The 23,676-nt window shown below is 40.3% G+C and overlaps 1 protein-coding gene and 1 long non-coding RNA gene across 2 annotated transcripts; both read left to right on the forward strand.

The window, feature by feature from the left end:
- Positions 1–212: 212 nt before the first annotated feature.
- Positions 213–10,044, forward strand: LOC120316656 (carboxymethylenebutenolidase homolog; the record flags this gene model as incomplete). Its single annotated transcript, XM_039362475.1, has 4 exons — positions 213–320; positions 4,363–4,505; positions 6,936–7,027; positions 9,093–10,044. Coding segments are annotated over 4 exons (529 nt in total), but the record flags the coding sequence as incomplete, so codon positions are not given.
- Positions 10,045–12,944: 2,900 nt separating this feature from the next.
- LOC120316658 lies at positions 12,945–23,079 on the forward strand. Its single transcript, XR_005559027.1, has 3 exons — positions 12,945–13,090; positions 13,223–13,330; positions 22,858–23,079. It is a non-coding gene; the product is annotated as an uncharacterized LOC120316658 (long non-coding RNA).
- The last annotated feature ends 597 nt before the right edge of the window (positions 23,080–23,676 follow it).

Consider the following 23,676-nt stretch of genomic DNA (forward strand, 5'->3'; position numbering starts at 1 on the left):
GTGTGTGTGTGTGTTGTTTCTATGTTGTTGTAAATACTGTACGTATTGTTTTAATCCAATGATATTTGTATGGATTGGAGATGAATAACACTCTTAACATTTTAGATAACTTAGACTATTGCAGAAAAATAAAGAGGAAAAATAAAGAGATCGCTTGGTAATTCAACTGTCACAGAAACCTTCAAATAACGTATCAATGCAATATTCTACAGAACCATCTGCCCAGATTTTTTTCTGGGACAGGTACCTTGGACACCTAATGATCATTGGCAGAATTTTGGAGACTGGTTGAAGGATCGAGATCCCACAAAAGTGGACAAGTAAGATTAGTATTTATTTAAAAGTAAATGCAACTGATATGTGTCTGATTAGGAAAGCATGTTAATTAAGCAAAGCCAGAAAGATATTCTTAATGGAAGGGCAAGCAAAGAGCGGGGGAGAGAAGACTGCAGCCTTGATACCCTTTAAGAAAATATATGCATTAGCTTCACAACAGTGAAAGAAGGATCAATGTTTTTGCATCTTTAGGATTTTTTTTGTTTATATTGGATTCAGCAAAGCATACATACTTGCATACCATCATACAACTTCTTTTCAGACTAAACAACCTTGCCGTGGGCAGGGGGTTGGACTAGTAGACCTCCAAGATCCCTTCCAGCCTTCCATGCTTTTGATTCAAATGCAGACCAGTTGCTGAGCACCTTAGATGAAGCACCGAAAAAGATTAAGTAGTAGTAGAAAGGAAATAAATTAAGGGAAGAGAAAAGGAATTATAAACCTAATTTATACCAATACAATTCACTCTAACAATACACCTCACTCTATCTTTACAAACTATCTTTGCTTCCACCATATCTGTATACCAGTTTCTACATTACGTTTTGTTATTTAAACTTCTCAATTTTTCTTGTTCAGGATCTCATTGATTGCATTCAACCATGATTTTCTGTGCTTTTCTCCTTTACCTTGGCCGATTCATTCTTTCTTCATTTATCTATTTTGTAATTTTGATCATTTTAATTATCTAACCAAACTACTTCAGTGTATTATACACAATGGAAGCCAGAATTTCCCAAGACAGGAATGTCAGTTACAAGCTGACATTTGAACATTTGAGACATGGAAGAAAAATTACCATTAAGCTATAGAAAAGGAGGAAAGAAACAATGACTTATGCTACATATAAGAAAGGACTCACTCTCATGTTGTTAAAATACAATCAACTGCTTTAAACAGATTTATTCTTCTTTGCACTGAAGATTTTTATCTCACTCTGCAATATTGAGAATACACAAAAGAATGGGTACCACATAGAACCAAGCACTGCATGTAAAAACATGTCTTGTTCTATTTTCTCATCCTTAATAAACATTCTATTATGGTTGGGGTTACTTGCTCTAATGATTCACCATTTCTTTGTAGCTTATGATAATTTACTCCATTTTCATTGTCAAACACTAACAACTTGGACTTAAATATATTTTCAGATCCATCATACTTCTAACATTAACTTGCCATTCTTCTGAGAGGTCAGTCAACACAGATTCATTCATATTCATTCATCTCTAACACCTCTAACATCAGAACAAACATCCATTCATGCATAAGTGGGTTAAACAGGCAAAGGGATATACACATCCTTGTTTTATTCCATGTTCAATATTCATCCGTTCACTAAGTATTCCATTTAGTCTCACATATGGTCTTCTATCACATAGCACTCTTACCATGTTTAACAACCAATCTTCAATTCCCTCTCCTCACGAAATGTCCCATTATTCAATCTATTCATTTTATAATATACTTTCTCTAAACCACCAATATATAATAAATGTTGATATTTATACATGTCTCAATAGGCTGCCGAGAAACAAAATCTCTACATTTCTTTCCTGGTATAAGAAATGTATACAGTGTTTCTCAGAGTCTTCTTTTGTCACCACTTATGCACTTTCAGTCAGAAATTTGCCAAATGCTCTGCCATGCACACTTAATAAACTAATCCCCCAGTAGATTTTACACTTTTTTTCCTTTTCTGCTTGTATGCAATCTTCACTTTAAATAAGTTACACAACTGCTCTTTGATATGCCACCCACGCCTAAAGCATTCAACGTTCTCTCAACAATTATGAGATCGTTTTTATCATTATTCAACATCAACATTTAAAGTTCTTATTTCAGTTTTGGAAGATATAACTATCATTTCTGTACACATTTCTTCAATATTTCTCCCATTGCTTTTCTTATTTAGCCACTCAGCTACAAATCTCTTGTTCATCTGCTTCCAAAATATTTTCCTACTGTGCATTTTCTACATCAGCAGGATTGGTTAGGTTAGTATTGACATCTGCTGTGACCTAATGTGTGAATGGTGCTTTATTATCTATCTAAGATTGCATATATAAGGGAAATGAAAATATATCACACACTATAAATTTTTAGTGTTACTGTTGTGCTGCAAGTTACATCTAGACTTGTAGATCAGAGTTCTCCAACCTTTCCGGGTTGGTGGCCCGGAGGGAGGAGAGGTGGGAAAGAGAGAATAGTTTTGTGGGAAGGGTAGGTTGCTCACATGAGTGGGGTTGAGAGCACCCATGACACTTATGTGAGGCCTGCACGAGTTGGGCTCCGAGGGCCTGAGACTCTCATGAGTGGGGCTGTGCGTGGGCATGCACAGGCATCCACCAAACAACCACTTATGCGGCCCGGTTGCGAATAGGCCACAGACCAGTAGTGGGCTGTGGATCACAGGTTGGGGACCCCTGTTTACTTTACATATCTCTGTGACGCTGTACCATTTTTACTGGTGAACTGTACAACCTAACTACGTGATTGGGTGAAGGATGATGCAAGCCATGTTTTCATGTAAAAACAAATGACATCTAAATTATATAACCACACATACAGGTAGTCCTCGATGTATGACCATAATTGAGCCTAAACCTTCTGTTACTAAGTGAGACATTTGTTAAGTGAACTTTGCTCCATTTTATGACCTTTCTTGCCACAGTTGTTAAGTGAATCACTGCAGGTGTTAATAACACAGTTGTTAAGTGAATCTGGCTTTCCCATTGACTTTGCTTGTCAGAAGGTCGCAAAAAGTGATCACATAACCCCAGGACACTGCAACCATCATAAATATGAGTCAGTTGCCAAGCATCTGAATTTTGATCACGTGACCATGGGGAGGCTGCAACAGTCATAAGTGTGAAAAATGGTCACAATGCACTTTTTTCACTTTTTCCACTACACAAACTTTGTAAGTTGATGTCTACCTGTATTGCATTGTTTTGAATGTAGGAAAACAAAACAGATATTGTAGTCCCATTTCTCTTCTTACCTTCTTCCTCCTTTCTTGTTTGCATATACAGTATATTCACTTAATGGCTTTTTTTAAACCTAGAGTGATTTTAAATCTCTCTCTCTGTTGTTAAAATGCTTATACTTAATGCAACAGAATCACCAAAATGAGCATCCCCTAAAACCTCACTATGCAAGTTAAAAGTAGGCATCTTTATAAAGATTTAAAATAGTACCGGCATTTTTAATTTTTTTTTTTTAAATAAATTTTATTGGAAGTTCAAAAATATACGTCATATTCTTAACTTTTTGATATGTCCGTAATAGTAAAACAATAGTTCAGTACTTTGGCTTATCAAACAATGGATTTTATCAGACATCTTTTCAAATAAATCTGTGGACCAGAATGCTGCCAATTGTGTTTATTGAAAAACACCTTTCTTGGATACTTTGCATTTTTTTAAAATTCCTTTAGAATGGAATGGAATTCAGTGGAGATGAGCAGTTAATGATAGCTAAAAGTAGCAGGTTGGGGCATGAGCAAGGCATTTCATAATATACCATCTTCAACTCGAATTAAGACATATTCCAGTACCAAGGCACCTATCCTTGCTGTTTGGCTCTCTGAACATGAAGATTTTGGAAACTTTCCGAAGTAAAGGACAATTTAAAAGAACAGTTTAAAAAAACTGAATTTTTATAGAAGTGATTGAACAGGGCAGAAGGATAATAAGGCTCCAACATTCTATTGTAGTTGTGCAGGTTATAAAATTTCAATTAATGTGGGTTTCAGCTTTCTAGAATATGATAAAGTATTTGTCATTGGTGCATTTATTTGTAAATGAGTACCAAATACAACAATAGGTTGTTCACAACTGGGATTTAATTTCAGGAAATCCATTCTAAGGACTTGGTAATGTATTGTTGTCCTCATAAGAAACCAGCACCTGAGTGGATAATGTTTTACAAGAAATGTTTTTAATAAGTAGGGAAGATACATTTTGATAACCGTGGTGTTTGTTAACTCCATTTTTGTTTATGCATCTCATTTTTTTTTTTTAGGACAGTTGATACGGTCTTGAACTATTTAAAAGAGCAGTATAATGCAATCACGATTGGTATTGTTGGATTTTCCTGGGGTGGAATGGCTGTACATCATGTGATGCTAACAAATCCTGAATTGAAGGCTGGAGTCTCCCTCTATGGTAACGAAGGATGCTTATTAATTCTTCAGTTTCTAAATATTTGAACAGTATTAAATTGTTGTTTGTAAGGATCAACTGTACTATGTAAGATCTTTTACAAGCTGAATGCTCTGTTTTTCTCTCTCACACAAACAAGGGGCATATCTGTGTTGTCTAACTGCCCCATTACCAGACAGGCACACAATTTCTTCTGGAAGGCAAAAATGGATGTTATCACCCTATCCACTGTCCAAGACCTCAGGTTGCATTTTTCTGCTATATTTCACTTTTGAAGTACACATTTGTATATTATGTCACCTTTAAGCTTTTATCCATTTCAAATAACCTGCTTCAGTTTGTTCCTGAGTAACTGTTGCAATTTGTAGGACAGTTCCCAGAGGAAAGAATGCTCTTTCAGCGGAGTCATTGGAGCTGCCTGCTAATGTTTTTTAAAGCTCCTTTAAAAAAAACATGGGTTCTGACATAGCGTAATGGCTCTAACTCTTGCCTTACAAATAGAAGATTGTTTATTTAAAATCAGCAGAAATGCTTTTTAAAAAAACAATACTATTTTCTATTCTACTATTTTCTGTGCTTCCTACTTTTTCTTGTATGTTTTTGTAAAGGAGTAAACTGTTTTTGTTCCTGGGAAGAAGGAAAGATTTTATTGCTTCTGTCATTTCCACTTTTCTCAGAAAAACTTAAGAAAATTCAGTAAGATGAAAAAAATATATTCCTGTTTTATTATTAAATATATACAACATAATCTTATGCATGTTTACTTCTCCTTATCCCCAATAATCATACAGGTAGTCCTCAGCCTATGACCACAAATGTTGCTAAGCAAGATAGTTGTTAAGTGAGTTTTGCCCCATTTTAGGATCTTTCTTGCCACAGTTGTTAAGTGAATCGCTGCAGTTGTTAAGTTAGTAACACGGTTATTAATTGAATCTGACTTCCCCACTGACTTTGCTTGTCAGAAGTTCACAAAAGGTGATCCCATGACCCTGGAACACTACAACCATCATAAATAAGAGTCAGTTGCCAAGCATCCAAATTTTGATCACATGACCATGGGGATGCTGTAACGCTCATAACTGGGAAAAACAGACAAAAATCACTTTTTTCAGTGCTGTTGTAACTTTGAATGGTCACTAAATGAATGGTTGAAAGTCAAGGACTAGCTATATATACTGTAAGTAGGATATTCTCTTGGGTTGTCTCACTGTTTTTCAAGGGTACTGAAGTTGAAAGTCTTCAACCCAAGCTCTCAAAAACCTGCATAGCCCCTTAACCCAACAACACATGTGCATGCACGCGCGCACGCACACACACATATAGATATTCAGAAAGACCCACCCATTAGCAAGTGCTTTTCTGAAATATAAAAGCAAGAGGGCACAGCAGCAAAGGACTGGTATAGTTAGGGAATATAATTTAGATTACCATCGTGTCAAGCCAGCATAAGCACAGATATGCCTAAGGGAATATCCTACTGTATGTGTGTTTATCTGAGAGAAGGGGATATTTCTTTTCAAAAAGTGGAAATAACAGAAGCAGTCTTATGGCAAGTAACAAAAATAGTTTATTCGATTTACCTCAATGTAATGCTATTATAATAATTTTTCATCTATTTATGCCAAAAATATGAACAGCTTCTTGCCGATCACCCCTGGCAAATAAAAATACTAGCAGATAGTCAGATAGGAAAGCTTAATAACAGTGGTTTATTTCATCATTATATCATAAGTGACAAATATAGCTAGGTAAGTAAACATGGTGGCTGAAATTATTAATTTTTTGTAGATTCAATTACAAGACTGAGTATCATCATATTTGCATAGTACACTCTGCTTCTTTAGTCTTTAGACTGTTCCATAGATGGTTTGATTTGTGAAGAGTGTATGCCCTTTAGAAACCCAATATATGCCCCAAAGTCATGTTCCTCAAATAATTGCGGAAACAATCTTCTGAAGGCCCAAAGTTTAATTTTTTTTTTTTGTACATATCAAGCTGGTGCAGGTTTGCAATCCTGAAAGGGAACTGGTATCTTGGATGTACTGCAGAGAAAATAATACATTTTTTAATAGGACTATGGCAGGTGATCTATATAATTTAGTACATTCTAGGAATTGGGACACACCTGTAATCATAGAAACTACAGGAATTGACTGTCACTAAATGTTGTTTTCAAAGTCAATAAATAAAGTATATATAAGATGTCCTTGGCTCTGCAGCTCATATTGAAACTGTACCCACATAAATCACTGCAGAACCACCTGAGTCTCAAATAACATTTTACATTATTTATTATATTTTTCAATTATACTTTAAAATGTCTGCATCATCATAAAATAACATAACAGTTAAGGTCAATGGAGTATTTGTCCTCTAATTATATAGTTTGCCTTGAAAAAAAATGTAGTTTTAACGTAATTTCTCTTCTTTTAGGAATTATTAGAGATTCTGAAACTAGATATAATTTACTGAATCCTACTTTTTTCATTTTTGGCGAGAAAGATCACACCATTTCTCTTGAACAGGTAAACAATTATTTTCCGATTCTAAATAGCTTTATGACTGATATCTCTGCAATACACTTAGAGAATTAGTGGAAATGGGGTATAAGCGTTGCAGGGGATCCTTATTTTCATTTAAGGATCATTCTGAAAAATGAGTCTGCTCTTACTGTAGAATTACCAGTGGGAACATTTACCTAGCAGCAACTAAAGTGGTACTGGAGTCCCAACTGAAAACAACTGCTCATCCATTCTACATTGTGTTTATGTGGAAGAAGGGAATTCCTGCACAGAGGGAGAATCGTTTGAAATCAAATTCATATTTTCCTGTCCACAGGCTTTTCAGCAAGGATAATAATGAGTAGGGTTTTTTTTAATAGGAACAGGATTGTCAGTGACAAAATACATGCTTACAAGCAGAAGATAGCTAAAATGTGAGATTTTCCTAAAAACCTCTCCTGCAATACAAGGTGCAATTACTCCACAGCATTTATTCTACTCGTTGTGTGCTCAGAGGTATTAATTATACAATATCATTCTGTATATGCGCTCCTTTTCCAAGGATTGAAAATTCTTAGGCTGCCCATGCTTGCTGTTCAGAGTCTGGCTTGCTCGAAACAAACAGATTGAAAAAATTATAATGTTTCTGTGGTATAAAGTTTACTAGTAGTCCTCTGATTAGGATCACTCATTCAGCAACCATTCAAAGTTATGGCAGCACCAAACAAGGGGTACTAATGACTGTCCTCAAAATTGTGGGCATTTCAGCATCCCACAGTCACATGAATGCAATTTGGGCAATTGGCAACCAACTTGCAATTACCATGACTGCAGCATCCAGAGGCCACATGATCACCATTTGCAAGCTTCCCTCTTGGATTCCTACAAGCAAAGTCAATGAAGAACTGTTGCTTTTTCTCCCCAAAAGTTCCCAAGTAACATGGAGAATGGAGCCATAGTAGCACAGTGATTAGAATGCAGTATTGCAGGCTGACTCTGCCCACAGCCAGGAGTTCGATTCTGATCGGCTCAAGGTTGACTCAGCCTTTCATCCTTCCAAGGTTGGTAAAATGAGGACTCAGATTGTTGGAGGTAACATGCTGACATTTGTAAACTGCTTAGTGAGTGCTGTAAAGCATTGTGGAGCAGTAATAAGTCTAAGTGCTATTGCTACTCTGTAGTACCTGCCTGCCTACACTCTGTAGTGACCCACTTGATCCCCACACTCACTAGTGCTGGCTCAGAGCACCTATTTGCCTACCCAAGCTCTGCAGTGCCTGTCTGTGGTACTCATCCAGCCACAGGTACTCATCACACTCACCCACAGCACCTACCCATACTCCGTAGTGCCTGCCTGCCTACTTGACTGGGACATGGTTTCAGCATCTCTTCCCACAATACAATTATGTGAAGTCCTCATTTAAACCTATACAGTCCTTGCTTAACAATCTCCGCAGGACTGCCAGGATTGCTGATGTGAGATTGTGCTTTATAACCACATTGCTTAGCAGTTATAGTCCCAACTGCCACTGTAATCCAAGGACTATCTGTACTTATCATATAGACTGAGTCCAGAGTGTTGACGTTCCATCATCTTCCTGTTATACGCGGATCCAAAATGCCATAGGATTCTATCTACCTTTTTAAGTTCCAGCTCAGCCTGGCTTCTTGATACATATGTACCCCATACTTCCCAAGTGTTGGAAGAAGGAGAACCACTTCCTGGTTTCTTTTTAAAGCACAATCACTGCTATTCATCATATTTTCATTGCATGAGGGTCCCAAGCTGGCAATTTCATTTGAGGAATTAAATTTAAGAATTCCAAAGTTGACAGAGATCTTTTGGGGCATCTTGTCTAAATGCATTATCACCAGGTGCAGAAAGCATATCACTATTTGGATATGATTAAAAAAAGTCAGAGGTCATAAGATCAATGGTGTTTAAAGTACTATTGCTTAACTTCAGTTCAGGTAGCCTTGACTTTTAAGCAAAATTGTCAAAGAATCCAGGTTATATGCGAACAAATAATTTTAAAAGTGTAATGTTAACATTTACTGTAAATATGTAATATATTTTTTTCTGCTACAGATCTCTTTGCTGGAGAAAAAACTTACAGAATATTGTACAGTAAATTATAAAATTAAAGTATATCCTGGACAAGTTCATGGTTTTGCCCAGTGTAAGCCTGAAGACATGAAGCCTAAAGATGTGCCGTATGCTGAAGAAGCAAGAATGGATTTAATACAATGGTTGAACAGTTACATTATATATTAAAGCAATATATCCCATATTCCACAACTTCCACAACAAAATGTCCTTTATTTGTTTCAAAAAAAGTTATTGTAAAGATTGTAGGGATGCCTATTAGAATCTGAAGAAAGGAAAATGCATTTGAAAGATATGGCAATAATAACCATTAATAGATTCATTATCATATTACTCCATTACTCCTATGAAAAATTATATATACTTGAAGATCTTTCCTACGTTATATACTGTATTATTTTTGTGGAAAAATATTGAGTATTCAGCATTTATACACTTAGCTTTAGGTCTTATTCTATTACCATTATAATATCTGAGCTGCAAATATTCGATTTTCTCTATGTCTTTGCTTGTGCTCCTTGAAGACATACACTTTGTCCTTATAATCTTTCTTCCCTAAGTCCTGCTTTGTGGTAGTTAATCAATGATATCAGAAATATAATTATTTATCCTTGATGCAATATAAAGCATTGCATTCAAAGTTGGAGTCCATCTCAGATTAAAGTTTGTTTAATTCCAAGGCAATATGATTCGATAAATAATACAATCTTTTTTGAAGATGGAGGAGACAATTTTTTTAAAAAGGTGCAAAGTAAAAAATAAGCACTATTTAAAAAAAACACCAAAGGGATGTTTGTAATTTTCGCTCTCTCCAAATAATGGAAAGCTGAGAGTTTTAAAACTAAATTAGGAACACTTGAGCTGGTGATATAATTTGACCTAAAGCTTAAATAATATACTGTTTATCCAAGTAAAAATTATTTTCTCACACTGACTTTGAGAGTTTTTTTTACTACGTTATTAAGATAAGACCCAGACACCACATTGCTTATTAAGCACTTATGAACTGTAAACTTAAAAAAAAATAAAACATATTACAAAAAAGAGAGAATTTTTTTTCATTACCAGGCTGATGGAGGTATAAGCAGCAGTAAATTGTAGAAGTTCATTAAAAGTATGCAGAGATATGAGATATGATCTGACAGCCCATCAATGTAACTTAATCAAGTTCTAACTTTCATTTATTATTTTGCTTAAAAAAATATCTACTTGTTTGCAGCTTCAATGAAAATTATAAGGAAACATTTCACAAGTAATGTGTGAAAAAAAAACTAAGTAGCAATTAAATCAACCTTAACCATGGTGTGAATAGCCTACTTCCACCTATTTGTCTTCAGAAATGCAAATGCACATATTCCTGGTTGGCAGTTTGTATTCCAAGATATTCCTCACCCATCTAATTTCAGTGCAAATTATATTAAGATTTCCAAGAATCTCTCTTAATCAGGCATGCTTTCTAGAGCCAGCTGAATAGTCTTAGTGACCTGAGGAGAAGTAATTCAATGACTTTGAAGTGGGGCCCATTCAGCTACAGCTTTGATGGCTCTGTAGGCAGAGCTGCATCTGACAGAGAAGAGAACTTCGCAGCTCTGCCTACACAGCCACCAAAGCAGCAGGTGGAGCGCCATAGCTTGGGGAGGGAGGGCACTGAAGTGGGCAGTCGGGCCATTGGCAAGAGCAATGTCTGAGCGGAAAGCGGCCTTGGAACAAGTGGGGCAGGTAAGGAAAGAAATCCTCACTCCCCCTAGAAATTGCCTTTCTTTCCTTACCTGACTTCCAGCCCCGTGCCATTTCTCCTTCACAATCCCCCGCTGCCATCACGTGCAAGGAAATGAAGGTTTTTTTGGGGGAAAAATATCAATCAACCAATTCCAACTTCATCATCTTTCTCTTCTTTCACTGCCCCACTTGTTCTGAGGCCGCTTTCCGTTCAGACGTGTTGCTCTTGCCAATGGCCTGGTCGCCCACTTCAGCGTCCTCCCTCCCAGAGCCTCTGGTGCTTCACCTGCTGTTTTGGTCGGCCTGCCAGCTCCCACCTCAACACTCTGCCCATTGCTGCCCAGCATGGCCACCCCGGGGCTGCAGAGGCTGGCTTGGCATGGGAAGGGCACATTCCCCACCCTCCCGCCACCATGCAGAGTAAGATTGCCACGCCAGCCCCCGTCCAGATGCCCTCGCCTCCCTCAAGCATTTTTTTACTAACCTGCCTTTCAGCTGCATTCCATTTCTCCATTCACTTCTCAGCCTTTGCCACGTGTTTGTGGACTATCAGTTTAAAAAAAAAAAGTTCCATCAGACTTTCTAACTTCTTGAGATCTCACGAGAAGTTAAAAAGTCTGATAGAAGGTTTTTTTTAACCAATAGTCCCACAAACACACAGCGAAGGCTGAGAGGCGAACAGAGAAATGGAATGCAGCTGAAAGGCAGGTTAGTAAAAAAATGCTTGGGGAGGCGGGGGGGGCGTGGCAATCTTATCCTGTGTAGGTATGGACGCAGGTTGCTCATGGACGGGACTGAAGGCCTAGGACTGGGGCGACAGCGCGCGTGCCCACACGTGCCATAGGTTCGCCACCACGGTAATATACACAAGTAAATCTCCCTAATTTTATTCAGCCAGTTTTTATAAAGCTACTTTTATTCAAAAGATATTGTATATTAGAACATCTCAAATTTGGCTTCTAGCAATTATTTCAGAAGGCAAACACATGTAAGAATTAAACAGAACAGCACATGTAGGATTTGAGATTAAATCCCTGTTTAGGATGGAATCAAATGAGGCTTCTTTGGAATGGCTGTCCATTTCTCTTCGTTTGGAGGTATCTTGAAGAAGGATTTGTTACCAATAATGCATCCTTTCAAAATGAAGCAGCTTCCTGTTAATCTTTTGCCACCAAGGACAACTACCAGAGGTTATGAAAGCACAAATTGTGAGCTTCAGGCCAGAATGGAAAAAAACAGCCCACATATTCTTTGCCAGATGGAACTGAGCCCAGACATTGAAGCTGCAATGTCCAAAGCAATATTCATATTTATTTATATCTATATAAGGTTTGAGGATCCAGTGTATCAGGTATCCACAAGTGATCATATGACCAAAGCTCTGCTCTTTTTATACAGGACATACATTGCAATAAAATTTCAATTATGTGATCAGAACCATTGTCTTTTAAACTCACCTACCCGCTTGTATGGACATCCCCATGCATTTGCAAAGTGGCATTTTTGGGGGGAAATAATTAAAATAAGCATACTTTCCTTCCAGAGAATGCATGCCATGTATTTTGGTTTAAAATGTAAAGAAATGTAAAGAAAATAGAGGTCCTTTACAGCTTGGATGTTCTATCTGAACCACAGAATAATAGAGTTGGAAGGAACCTTGGAGGTCTTCTAGTCCAACTCCCTGCTCAATCAGGGAACCCTACCATTTCAGACAAGTGGCTTGTCCAGTCTCTTCTTAACAACCTTTAAAGTTATAAATTATTAGTTCAATATTAGTTCAATCAACCTTTAAGTTCTAATATGTGAATAATCGTTAAGAAAAAGTGATTGTATAATTGTAAAAGTTGATTGTATAACAGCTCAGATTTAAAATAAGACTGCAGTGTTATTTTAAAACCTGGCAACATCAAAATATTGACCATAGTTGTGACAAGCCAGTTTTTTTACTCAATGATTAACATGCACGACAGTGAGGAAACTATAGATTTCTGAATAAACTTCATTAATATTAACACAGTGTGGCATGCCATACAAAAAAGAACACAGCAACCATCCCACAAATGCAGTGGTTGCAGGAATTGAGCTACAATAACCTTATTTCCTCCCAGCAACTCCCCAAAGGCCTCAGCCCTGTCTTAAATCATCATCAAAACTCTTCTCAGGATACTCAGAAGTTTTACATCCCAAAATTGTGGTTTCTCCCCCAAAGCTGGGCTGAGGAATAAAGAACCTAATGATTCAAAAGGGTGTGAAATATAAAAGTATGTAATGCATGATAGCCTGAAGTTCATGCAGGAGGAGTTGTTGAAATCCTCCCCATTTGGGGGCTGAGTTATAGCCTGTCAACCTTTGAGCTCTTTTGTAATAAGCAAATCCTTTTGCTTCCTTTTCAGTGGAGCTGCACCAATCGTGGTGAAAGAAGCTGCACCATTCCACAGCAGCAAGCAGACTGCCTTGAACAAACCGTTTCCAGCCCTCTGAAGTTGGATTCAGCATTCTAGGTATGTTGGAATCAAATATGTTCCATTATGTTTTTTTCTGGAGAAAGGTTAAATAGGTAGCGGAAATGCTGATGCCTTACTTTTTCTGCCATATTGAAGAAAAGATAAACAAAAGGATATGGAAAAACTACAGGGGAATTAGTTTCTTAAGACTGCCCAGGAAGGTATTTGGCAGGATTCTGATCAAAAAGGTATGAGAGGTAACAATAAGCAAATTTGGGAAGTGCAATAGATTTCTGCTAGACAGGAAGTGTGCAGACTAGATTTGCTCTTTAGGAGATCATAACCAAATATATGGAAGGGAGAAAGAAAGTTGACTGTGGGTTGGAAGCATATTATAGTTTCACTTCTAGAATGTTTTGCACTGATGAGTGAAAGACAGCTGCTGAGTGCAGTCAGATATAGAATGTGAGTAAAGAGTATATGAGATAAACTGAATGCTTAAGGGACAGCTAAATTAAGGTCTGTGATATTGCCTTGATATTGTAATGTTTTATGGAGAACCATATAAAGATCCTTATTATGATAGAAATACATTAACAGCAGGTATAAATATTTTGGATATGGATGATGCCTTTTTACTGGTGAAGAGAGATTCCAAATCATTTACAGTGAATGTTAGATAAAATTCATGATACAGTGAGGACTATGGATTTGAAAGATAATATTACAAAGATCAAGAATGTGTGTGACGGGTAATAAAAAGAAAAATTGTTAAATACTCTGTTTGGTCGCGAATGATGACTCGACATGGCGAATTCAATAAGTCTTCCAATGCAAACACAAAACTGAGAGAACAGGCTCGCAGGCCTCTCTTAAAGCGATCAGAGACCCAGACTGCAACATACCAAAGTATCAGGCATTTTCATGCCTTGCGCATGCGCACAAGGCCAGCGCCACTCAGTCTGGTCCCAGGCAGCTTTTGGAATGCCCGGGACCATTGCAACATCCCGAACCTGCTTTTGCAGGCTCAGGACACAACACCCCTCCCCCCTAGATGGAACATGTCTGTGCACCCACATGCATTATCCCTTGGGGAGAGTGTTATAGATTCCAAAAATCAAATGCACTGAATGTGGACTACCTGAGGTTGCCTTCAAGCACAACCCCTTCAACCTGTTCCGGAATAAATGTATCCAAAATTAAATTAAAAAAAAAAAATCTCTTAACCATGGCCCTTGTGATCAGACCCCTTGGAACTTGACAGCAACTTCACAAATTCTCTAAGATATTTGAGTGGACACTTGGCCTGCTGTGACCTCCTAGGAGAGATTTCCTGGCCCCCTTGCTCACCTACCCGGCGAGACAGGCCAATTTGTGGCTGCTTTAAATTTTCTGGGGACCCCGGTGAGATTGCCTGGCCCCCCTGCTCACCTACCAGGCTAGGTAGGCCAGGGCTTTGCTGCCCCAAATACCCAATTGACCTGCCCATCTGCTGGCTGACTGGACCCTCTAAGCCCAAGCCAGCATACCTTGGAGGAGTGGTAGTCCCCAGTTCCACAATGGACCCTTCTTGGGAGCACTGTCCCTCAAACCCAAGGCCAGCAGATGGAGAGTGTTGAGTATTGGGAGTGCCCCAGTACTCTGTGGCCCCCAAGCACGTGCCCAAGGTGCCGGAATCAGGAGTCGCCTCCCTGGCTACCCCCTTCCCTGTTAACCTCCTTCTGGGAGCAATTGCGGAATTGTGCCATCGTCCCTGCTGGAGTTTTTGTTCTCTTGTAGTTTGTGAGTTGTGTGGATACCCATCAGTCTCCCTGTCTGGAGTACTGTCTGTCATGTGTGAATAATGTGGATACCCCTGGTGTGACTCCCTGTCTGGAGTACTTATGAATGTGTGGGATGACCTCTTATCCTGTGACATCCTGTTAGGAGCACTTGAAGAACCTTGGGATGAATCCTGACTAGCTTCAGCATGGGCTAAAGATGGCCTGTCAGGCCTCTGAAACTGACCCTCAGAATGCACATTATAGTCCCCTCCCAGAGAAGAGCCAGAAGTGGAAGGGTGAGAGTCCAGTCTCCAACACAGTTGGTCTATATGTCTGCGCAGAACGCGGCCGTCTCCCAAAGCGACTTCGTAGGAAAGCGGTCCCGAGACCTTGCAGACCACAGATGTGACCGAGAGATAACCAGGCCCGTAGTTCCGTGCCCAGACCGGATCACCCACTTGCAGTCTCCTCGGTGCCCGTGGTTGTGACACCTGTGAAGCCACCCGGTCTGAGTGCAGCCTGTCCAGCTTAGTGATGAGGCGGCGACCCCAGCGGAGTTCTGCAGGACTCTTCCCTGTGGCAGTGCAAGGTGTGGTGCGGTATACAAGAAGGAAATCTGCTAACCTGTGATGCCAGTTACCGTAAGTCAGTTTCTTCAGGGCATCCTTGGTGGTTCGCACCATTCGTTCTGCCAGTCCGTTGGATGATGGGTGGAAAGGAGGCAATGTTGCGTGCCAGATCAGATTGGCCTGAAGAAAAGCCTGGAACTCAGAAGAGGTAAATTGAGGGCCATTATCTGAAACCAGAACATCTGGAAGACCATGTGATGCAAAAATTCCTCTCAACACTTGGATGGTCTTGGCAGTAGTAGTGGAGGAAACAGGAACAACCTCTAGCCACTTGGAATGGCTAAACAACAACCAGGAAGAATTGCCCCTGAAAGGGCCCAGCGCAATCTATATGCACCCTAGACCATGGGAATTGAGTTTCCTCCCACCTATGTACTGGTGCCTGAGGCATTTCTGGCTGAGACTGTTGGCACACTTGGCACCCGTGCACCTGGGTCTCGATGGCTTTATCAAGTCCAGGCCACCAAAGATGGCTGCGCACAAGTGCTTTCATCCTGACTATACCAGAATGTCCCTCATGCAGAGAGATCAAGATTCTAGACCTCAATGAGGCAGGGATCACTACCCTGCTACTCCATAACAGGCAACCCTTGAAAGTGGAAAACTCATGCTTCTTGTGCCAGAAACTCTGGAACTCAGTATCAGGGCACTTGTCAGGCCATCCTGACAACACCCATGTCAGCACGCGTGTAAGCGTGTGATCAGTGGCAGTTTCAGCAACCACATCCCTAGCATTGAGGGGAGATTCAGGTAAATCCTGAATAGACAGGATATTAATGGCTGGATCTGGCTCTACTTGATTCAGAGGTAGTTTGCTCAGGCCATTTGCATGACCCATTTCTTTTCCTGGTTTGTGGACTAATGTGAAGTCGTATGTTGACAGGAAAATGAACCATCTCAGCATATGAGGAGAAATGATATGTGGGGTCTGTTTGTTAGTGGTAAACAAACCCAGCAGAAGCTTATGGTCAGTGAAGACCATGAATTGGCGGCCATATAAGAAATCATGAAATTTCTTAATGCCAGCCACTATGGCCAATGCTTCTTTGTCAATTTGAGCATAATTTCGCTCAGCAGAAGACAAAGTCCTCGAATAATAGGCCACAGGGACCTGTGTCCCATCAACCTTCAGATGGCTAAGTACAGCTCCCACCCCATAAGGAGATGCATCGCAGGCCATGCAAACAGGCAGTTGCTTATTGAAATGTGCTAACATAGCATTAGACGTGAGCAAGGCCTTAACCTCATTGAAACTGTTTTCATGGACTTTAGTCCACTGCGACAGAGCCTGCTTGTCTAAGAGCCTGTGTAATGGCTCTGCCACAGCAGCCTTATGAGGGAGAAAAGCATGGTAAAAATTTAATAGCCCCAAGAAGGCTTGCAGCTCACTCTTAGATTTAGGGCTTGGGGCCTGCTGGATGGCTTGCAATTTAGTTTTAGCAGGGTGAATGCCTTGAGCATCTATTCTGAATCCTAAGAAGTCAGTAGAAGTGACTCTTATCTTACATTTATCCTTCTTTAGTTTAAGGCCTGCTTTTTGAAAATGCAGCAAGACAGCCCTTAATCTCTCAGCTAAATTTTCAGATGACTCCCTAGGAAATAAAAATTCTGAAGAAATATAAATGGGACTAATGATAAATTAGCCAGCAGCAAATTTTCAAAGAAGCAAGTCAGGTAGAATGGGGATTCATAATAAAATTCTACATAATTTGACTGAAAGCTTTGAGATGGAAATTGTTGTGTCCTGAGCCTGCAAAGGCAGGCTCGGGACGTTGCAATGGTCCCGGGCAGCTTGCAACTGCCCGGGACCAGATTGAGTGGCACCGGCTTCGCGCGCATGCGTGAGGTGCGGAGCGCGCCTAAATGTTACCTTTTTGCCCAGGGATGCTATTAAAGGAGTCAGAGAGGCCTGCGAGCCTCAGAGCTGTGACAGAGAGAGAACTACCTTAAATAAAGGGCTGTTGGAATTACAGAATGTGCTGTATTCATTCGCTGTTGACTCAATGAGTCAAAACTGGCAACAAAGGTGGGATGGCTTACAAAAACAAAAAAGAAGAATTGTAAGCTTACCCAAGAGTCCTGGAGAGAGGAAGACGGCGTTAAACTCAGCACCTGGTCTGCCAGTACAGCGTCGCTGGAGGTAAGCTGGCTGATAGACCCCTTCCTAACAGAGAAGCAAGAATGGCAAAGATAGGGAGACTGTCTGAATTCGATGTCACGCACCCAGAAAGATGGGAGTCTTATGTTGCCAGAGTAGAAAATTACTTTAGAGTAAATCAAGTAAGAGAAAATGGCTTGAAGGCCGCTACTTTGCTGTATGTCTGTGGTCAAGATGCATTTGAAATTGCTAAAAATTTGGCAGCCCCTGCTCCTCTTGAATCTGTCACTTATACAGATTTTAAAAAATTATTGAAGGAACATTTTCAGCCCAAGTTGTCTGTTATTGTGTGGAGACACACTTTTGAACAGAGGGATCAAAGAGCTGGTGAATCAGTTAAAGAATACATTGCAGCCTTGAGAAGAGCAGCTAAGCATTGTGATTTTAAAGATTTAGAAGAAAGGTTGAGAGAGCAGTTTGTATATGGGCTTAGGAACAGAGACTTGCAACAGAGACTCTTTTCAAAGGAGGACATTTCATTCCAAGATGCCTTGAGAGAGGTCACTGCAGAAGAGGCAGCAGGTGGGGCAGTCAAGAACATGAGGTCTGTCAGGAACAACCCAGAAGCCATCTCCGTGCACCATGAGGGAGTCCAGGGAAGCTTGGAAGAAGATCCTGAAGATGAGCTGGATTATCTTTACCCAGCCAAAGAAAGAAAGCAGAAGGAAGGCAAAGAAAAGTCTTCAGCTATATCCAAGTGCTTCGGGTGTGGAGGTCGCCACAAGAGGACCGACTGCAGGTTCCGTTCTGCAATCTGTAGAGCATGTGGAAAGCAAGGCCACATAGCAGCTGTGTGTCTGGGCCATCAGAAGGTACAACCCCGAGAAGAATTGCACCTGAAAGGTACCAGGGTCCCCAGCCAAAACAGGGTGGGTTTCTGTGCATCATGTAGAAGCATTTATAGGACAGGCAGCACAGGCCACTTAAAAAGAAACTTTCACTTAAGGTGAAGTTGTAAGGAGTTCCATTGGTTATGGAACTGGACACTGGGTCTGCACTTTCAATTATTTCCATTCACACTTTCAGAAAGATTTGCTCCAGCAGTGGGTTCCAGGACAAGCTTAGGCCATCCAATATAGTCTTAACGGACTTCCAAAATTCCAAGATGTGTGTTAAGGGGGAGGCCACCCTTAATGTACAATACAAGGATTTTGAAGGTCCATTAGATGTATTGGTAGTTGGGGGTGAACGCACAAGTCTCATTGGACTCGATTGGTTTGAGGACTTGGGAATACAAGTTACAGGGCTTCACAATTTGCAAACATTAGGTCTACAGGAAGTCGGCAAAGAATTTGCAGATGTCTTCAGGCCCCAGCTGGAAGCATACAAAGGCCCCCCATTTTCCTTGAAACTGGACCCTACTGTCACTCCTATTAGAGTAAAAGCAAGGACAGTACCCTTTGCTTTGAAAGGGAAAATTGATGCTGAACTGGACAAATTGATTCAGCAAAGTGTCTTAGAACCTGTTGACTCAAGTCCATGGGAAACTCCCACAGTCACGCCTCTCAAGGCTAATGGGGACATTTGCATCTGTGCAGATTACAAATGCACTCTAAACAAGGCATTGCAACAGCATGCATATCCTGTACCTATGTCAGCCACATTTTGGCCTCCCTCAAAGGGGGGCATGTTTTTGCAAAGCTGGATTTAGCACAGGCTTATCAACAGTTACCTGTTGATGAAGTTGCTGCTGAAGCGCAGACTATTGTAACTCATAGGGGGGCATTCAAAGTCAAAAGACTACAATTTGGAGTAAATGTAGCTCCTGGAATTTTCCAAAGTGTAATGGAAAACACCCTGAGAGGTATACCAGGGGCATGCCCCTGTTTTGATGATGTCATAATAGCAGGAGAATCCACTCAAAATTTAGCTGAGAGACTGAGGGCTGTTCTGCTGCATTTCAGGAAAACAGGCCTCAAGCTTTAAAAAGATAAATGCAAAATTGGAGTGTCTTCTACAGATTTCCTGGGATTCAGAATAGATGCCAAGGGCATTCACCCTGCTGAGTCTAAATTAAAGGCTATACTGCAAGCTCCTAGGCCTAAATCTAAAGCTGAATTACAAGCTTTTCTGGGCCTCTTGAACTTTTACAATGCATTCATACCTAACAAAGCTAATGTAGCTGAGCCACTTCATAGACTCTTAGACAAACAGGCAGTGTGGCAGTGGTCACAGGCACAGGAAGAAAGCTTCAATGAGGTCAAGGCCTTACTTACATCAAATGATGTGCTTGCACATTTTAATGAAACTCTTCCTGTGTGCATCGCTTGTGATGCTTCCCCTTATGGGGTGGGAGCTGTACTCAGCCACTTAAGACCTGATGGAACTCAGGTTCCTGTTGCATATTACTCCAGAACCTTGTCTTCTGCTGAGTGAAACTACGCTCAGATAGATAGAGAAGCCTTGGCCATTGTTGCTGGAATTAAAAAATTCCATGATTTTCTATATGGCAGACACTTCACGGTCTACACTGACCATAAGCCTCTGTTGGGGTTGTTTACTACGAACAAACAAACTCCCCATATCATCTTCCCTCGAATGCTGAGATGGTCTATCTTTCTGTCAGCCTATGACTTTTCCTTAGTTCACAAACCTGGCAAGGAAATGGGCCACGCTGATGGCCTTAGTTGATTACCTTTACAAATGGTAGAGGCTGCCCCTGCCATCAACATTCTTTCCATTCAGGCGTTGCCTGAGTTGCCCTTAAATGCCAGGGATGTGGCTGCTGAATCAGCCATGGATCTCACACTCACTCGTGTATTGTCCTGGGTTTTGTCTGGATGGCCTGAGAGTTGTCCAGGTACTGAGTTTCAGAGTTTCTGGCTCAAGAAGCATGAGTTATCCACTTTTCAGGGTTGTCTGTTGTGGGGCAGCAGAGTTGTTATTCCTATCTCAATGAGACCTAGGGTCTTGGCTTCCCTTCATGAGAGCCATCCTGGCATTGTCAGGATGAAGGCGCTTGCGCACAGCCATTTATGGTGGCCAGGGTTAGACAGGGAGATAGAGGCTCAAGTGCATGGATGCCACTTGTGTCAGCACTCACGCCCGGAAATGCCTCAGGCTCCTGTACATAGATGGGAGGAAACACAGTCACCTTGGTCTAGGGTGCACGTAGATTACACTGGGCCCTTTCAGGGTCAATTCTTCTTGGTCCTTGTTGACAGCTATTCAAAGTGGCTTGAGGTTGTACCTGTCTCTTCCACCACTGCTGCCAAGACCATTCAAGTACTGAGAGGGATTTTTGCTGCACATGGGCTCCCAGATGTCCTGGTGTCTGACAATGGTCCTCAATTCACTTCTTTCGAGTTTCAGGCTTTCTTGCAGGCCAACATGATTCGTCATGCCACCTCTGCACCATTCCACCCTTCTACCAACAGTATGGCTGAATGGATAGTCCGCATCACCAAGGATGCTTTAAAGAAACTGACCTACGGGGACTGGCACCACAGGTTGGCAGACTTTCTTCTTGCTTACCGCACCACACCTTCAACTTCCACTGGGAAGAGCCCAGCTGAACTCCGTTGGGGGCACAAACTGATCACCAAACTTGACAGGTTGCACCCAGACAGACTGCCTCCTAAGGTCACCCAAACCAGGGCCCCGCGGTGTCTGCAAGTGGGACCCGGAACTACGGGGCTGGTCAGAGCTGTGATGGAGAGAGAACTACCTTAAATAAAGGGCTGTTGGAATTACAGAATGTGCTGTATTCATTCGCCGTTGACTCGAGGACTCAACAGAAACTGTTGCAGTTAAGACTGAATTGGGGACCAAAAACTAAAAGACTTCACCTGTTAATATTACATAATTTAATAGCAAGTGAGAATGAGATATTTCTGTTACAGCTGGAGGATTTAATGTTTGCATTGGCCTTTGGGCCTGAGCAATGTTGGGGGAAAACATTGAAAAGGGAATTCCTGAATTTCCATCCTATTTGTGACTTACAGTACAAGTTTTCACTCCAGTCTCAAGATGAGGTTTGTTTTCTCTACTCAAGCAGGATACTAGAGTATTTCAGGCTCCAAAATGTATTCTAGCTTTGCAAAGCCAGGTCAAGCAAACATAGATATGTTCAGCAACATTCTATAGGCAAAAGCCCTAAAGGCAAATCAATGTATAGGAAAAACAAAGGTCATCAATGTCTAGGGATATGATTACTACAAGAAAACTCAAAGTCAAAGGTAAGTGGGTCTGATTTGTGTTATGAAATACCTTTGAATAACAGTCAAGCTCACTTCTTCCATGTGGTTCTGACAGAGTATACAATGAAAAACTACTTCCTCTGTAGATGCATATTTCCTATTAAAGTTTGTACTCTATGTCTAGGAGCTCCAATCTATAATACCTATTAATATTAAAATTGCTTAAGATTTTCTACTGCACAGCCTTCATGAGTCTGACGTGCCCGGTAAGTTGAGAGCTAAAAGTGGACCCTTAGATATTTAAGTCTTTACCTTGTTCTCGCATGGAAGCAGGTGACTGTCCATTTATGCTGAGAGTTTCTTAGTAGAAGCAGTTTTGTTTTAAGCTGTGCAGAGGTGATCACATTTCTCTACCTCTACCTCTCTATATAGTTTAGTCAGCTAACATTAACCTTCACAAAACTCAGCTTACTTCTATCTGCATTTCTAACAAATAAAGCTATTTTTTTAAAAAAAAAATCCTACTTATTGTGGCATCCTTCACTTAATTTTCTTCACACAATATTCAGAAATGATAAATCTTGATCTGTCTCTTTCTCATTAAGACACTCAAAATACAGTACATCTTGTATTACTATAATCCCACGTGACTCAAAGATGATAGTAAGACACAATTGAAAAGTAAATCAGGTTTTGGATGTTTAATTCTAAATACATTACTGTAGCTCTTAAATTATTGGTAAATTAGTGTAATGATCTGTCTCAGGATTTATGTGTAGTTCCATTTTTAAATCTGTAAATTACAGAATATATGCATGCACCTGTCATCTGCAGAGAATAGGATCTACAGACATGCTAAAGAATTGTCTCCCAGATGTTCCTTTACATTTTACAGATGGCAGATAAGACTAAATTTTGTCCATGTGACCTTGGAGATGTGTTTGATTATCAACCTCTGGGACAAGAAGTGTCAATTGAGCATATTAAGGCCTATGTGAAGAAGCCCTCTTCCCAGACTGATGCAGCTGTAATTGTGATTCATGATATATTTGGATGGCAACTCCCAAATACTAGATATATTGCTGATTTGGTTGCTTCCAATGGATACATGTAAGAAATGAACTTTATTTTTTCTTCATCATATTCTTTTTTCCTTTATGTAGTTGTGATTCTTAAATCAAGGTGCCTCCTAATTTATCCATTTATATGTAGTTTGTATGTCCAAGCTGATATATATATATATATATATGTAATGGAAAAGATATGTAGAATTATTGCACACCATATGAAATACAACACAATAACAATAATTTGTATATTAATTTACCTGGAGCTGATTTACTTGGTGATTAATAATAATAATAATAATAATAATAATCCCCCAGTGAGGCACTACCTTGACGTGGTTGTGGGGCTTGTGTACTCTGAGGAAGATGAGAGCTATGCCAGAGGTTCAACCATACTGGACAGGTCTCATCAGAGGAGTCAGACAAAGAGTGTCTCTCCCATAAAAAAATATGGTGAGACGTAAATTTCAGAATGCCATACCGGCTCGGACGTCGCCCAGGTTAACAAGGTCCGCACTAGATATTGGAGTTCCTGGATATCTGGTGAAAAATGGGTTACAGGACTCAGGACTGTTGGCTGAGCAACCAGGGCCAGCAGCTGCAGAACTACTGGAAGAAAAGGTGTTTACCCGTCGCAGATACACAGT

The sequence above is a fragment of the Crotalus tigris genome, unplaced genomic scaffold (genome assembly GCF_016545835.1).
Source record: "Crotalus tigris isolate CLP2741 ecotype Arizona unplaced genomic scaffold, ASM1654583v1 scf7180000019466.1154592, whole genome shotgun sequence".
Lineage (NCBI taxonomy): Eukaryota > Metazoa > Chordata > Lepidosauria > Squamata > Viperidae > Crotalus > Crotalus tigris.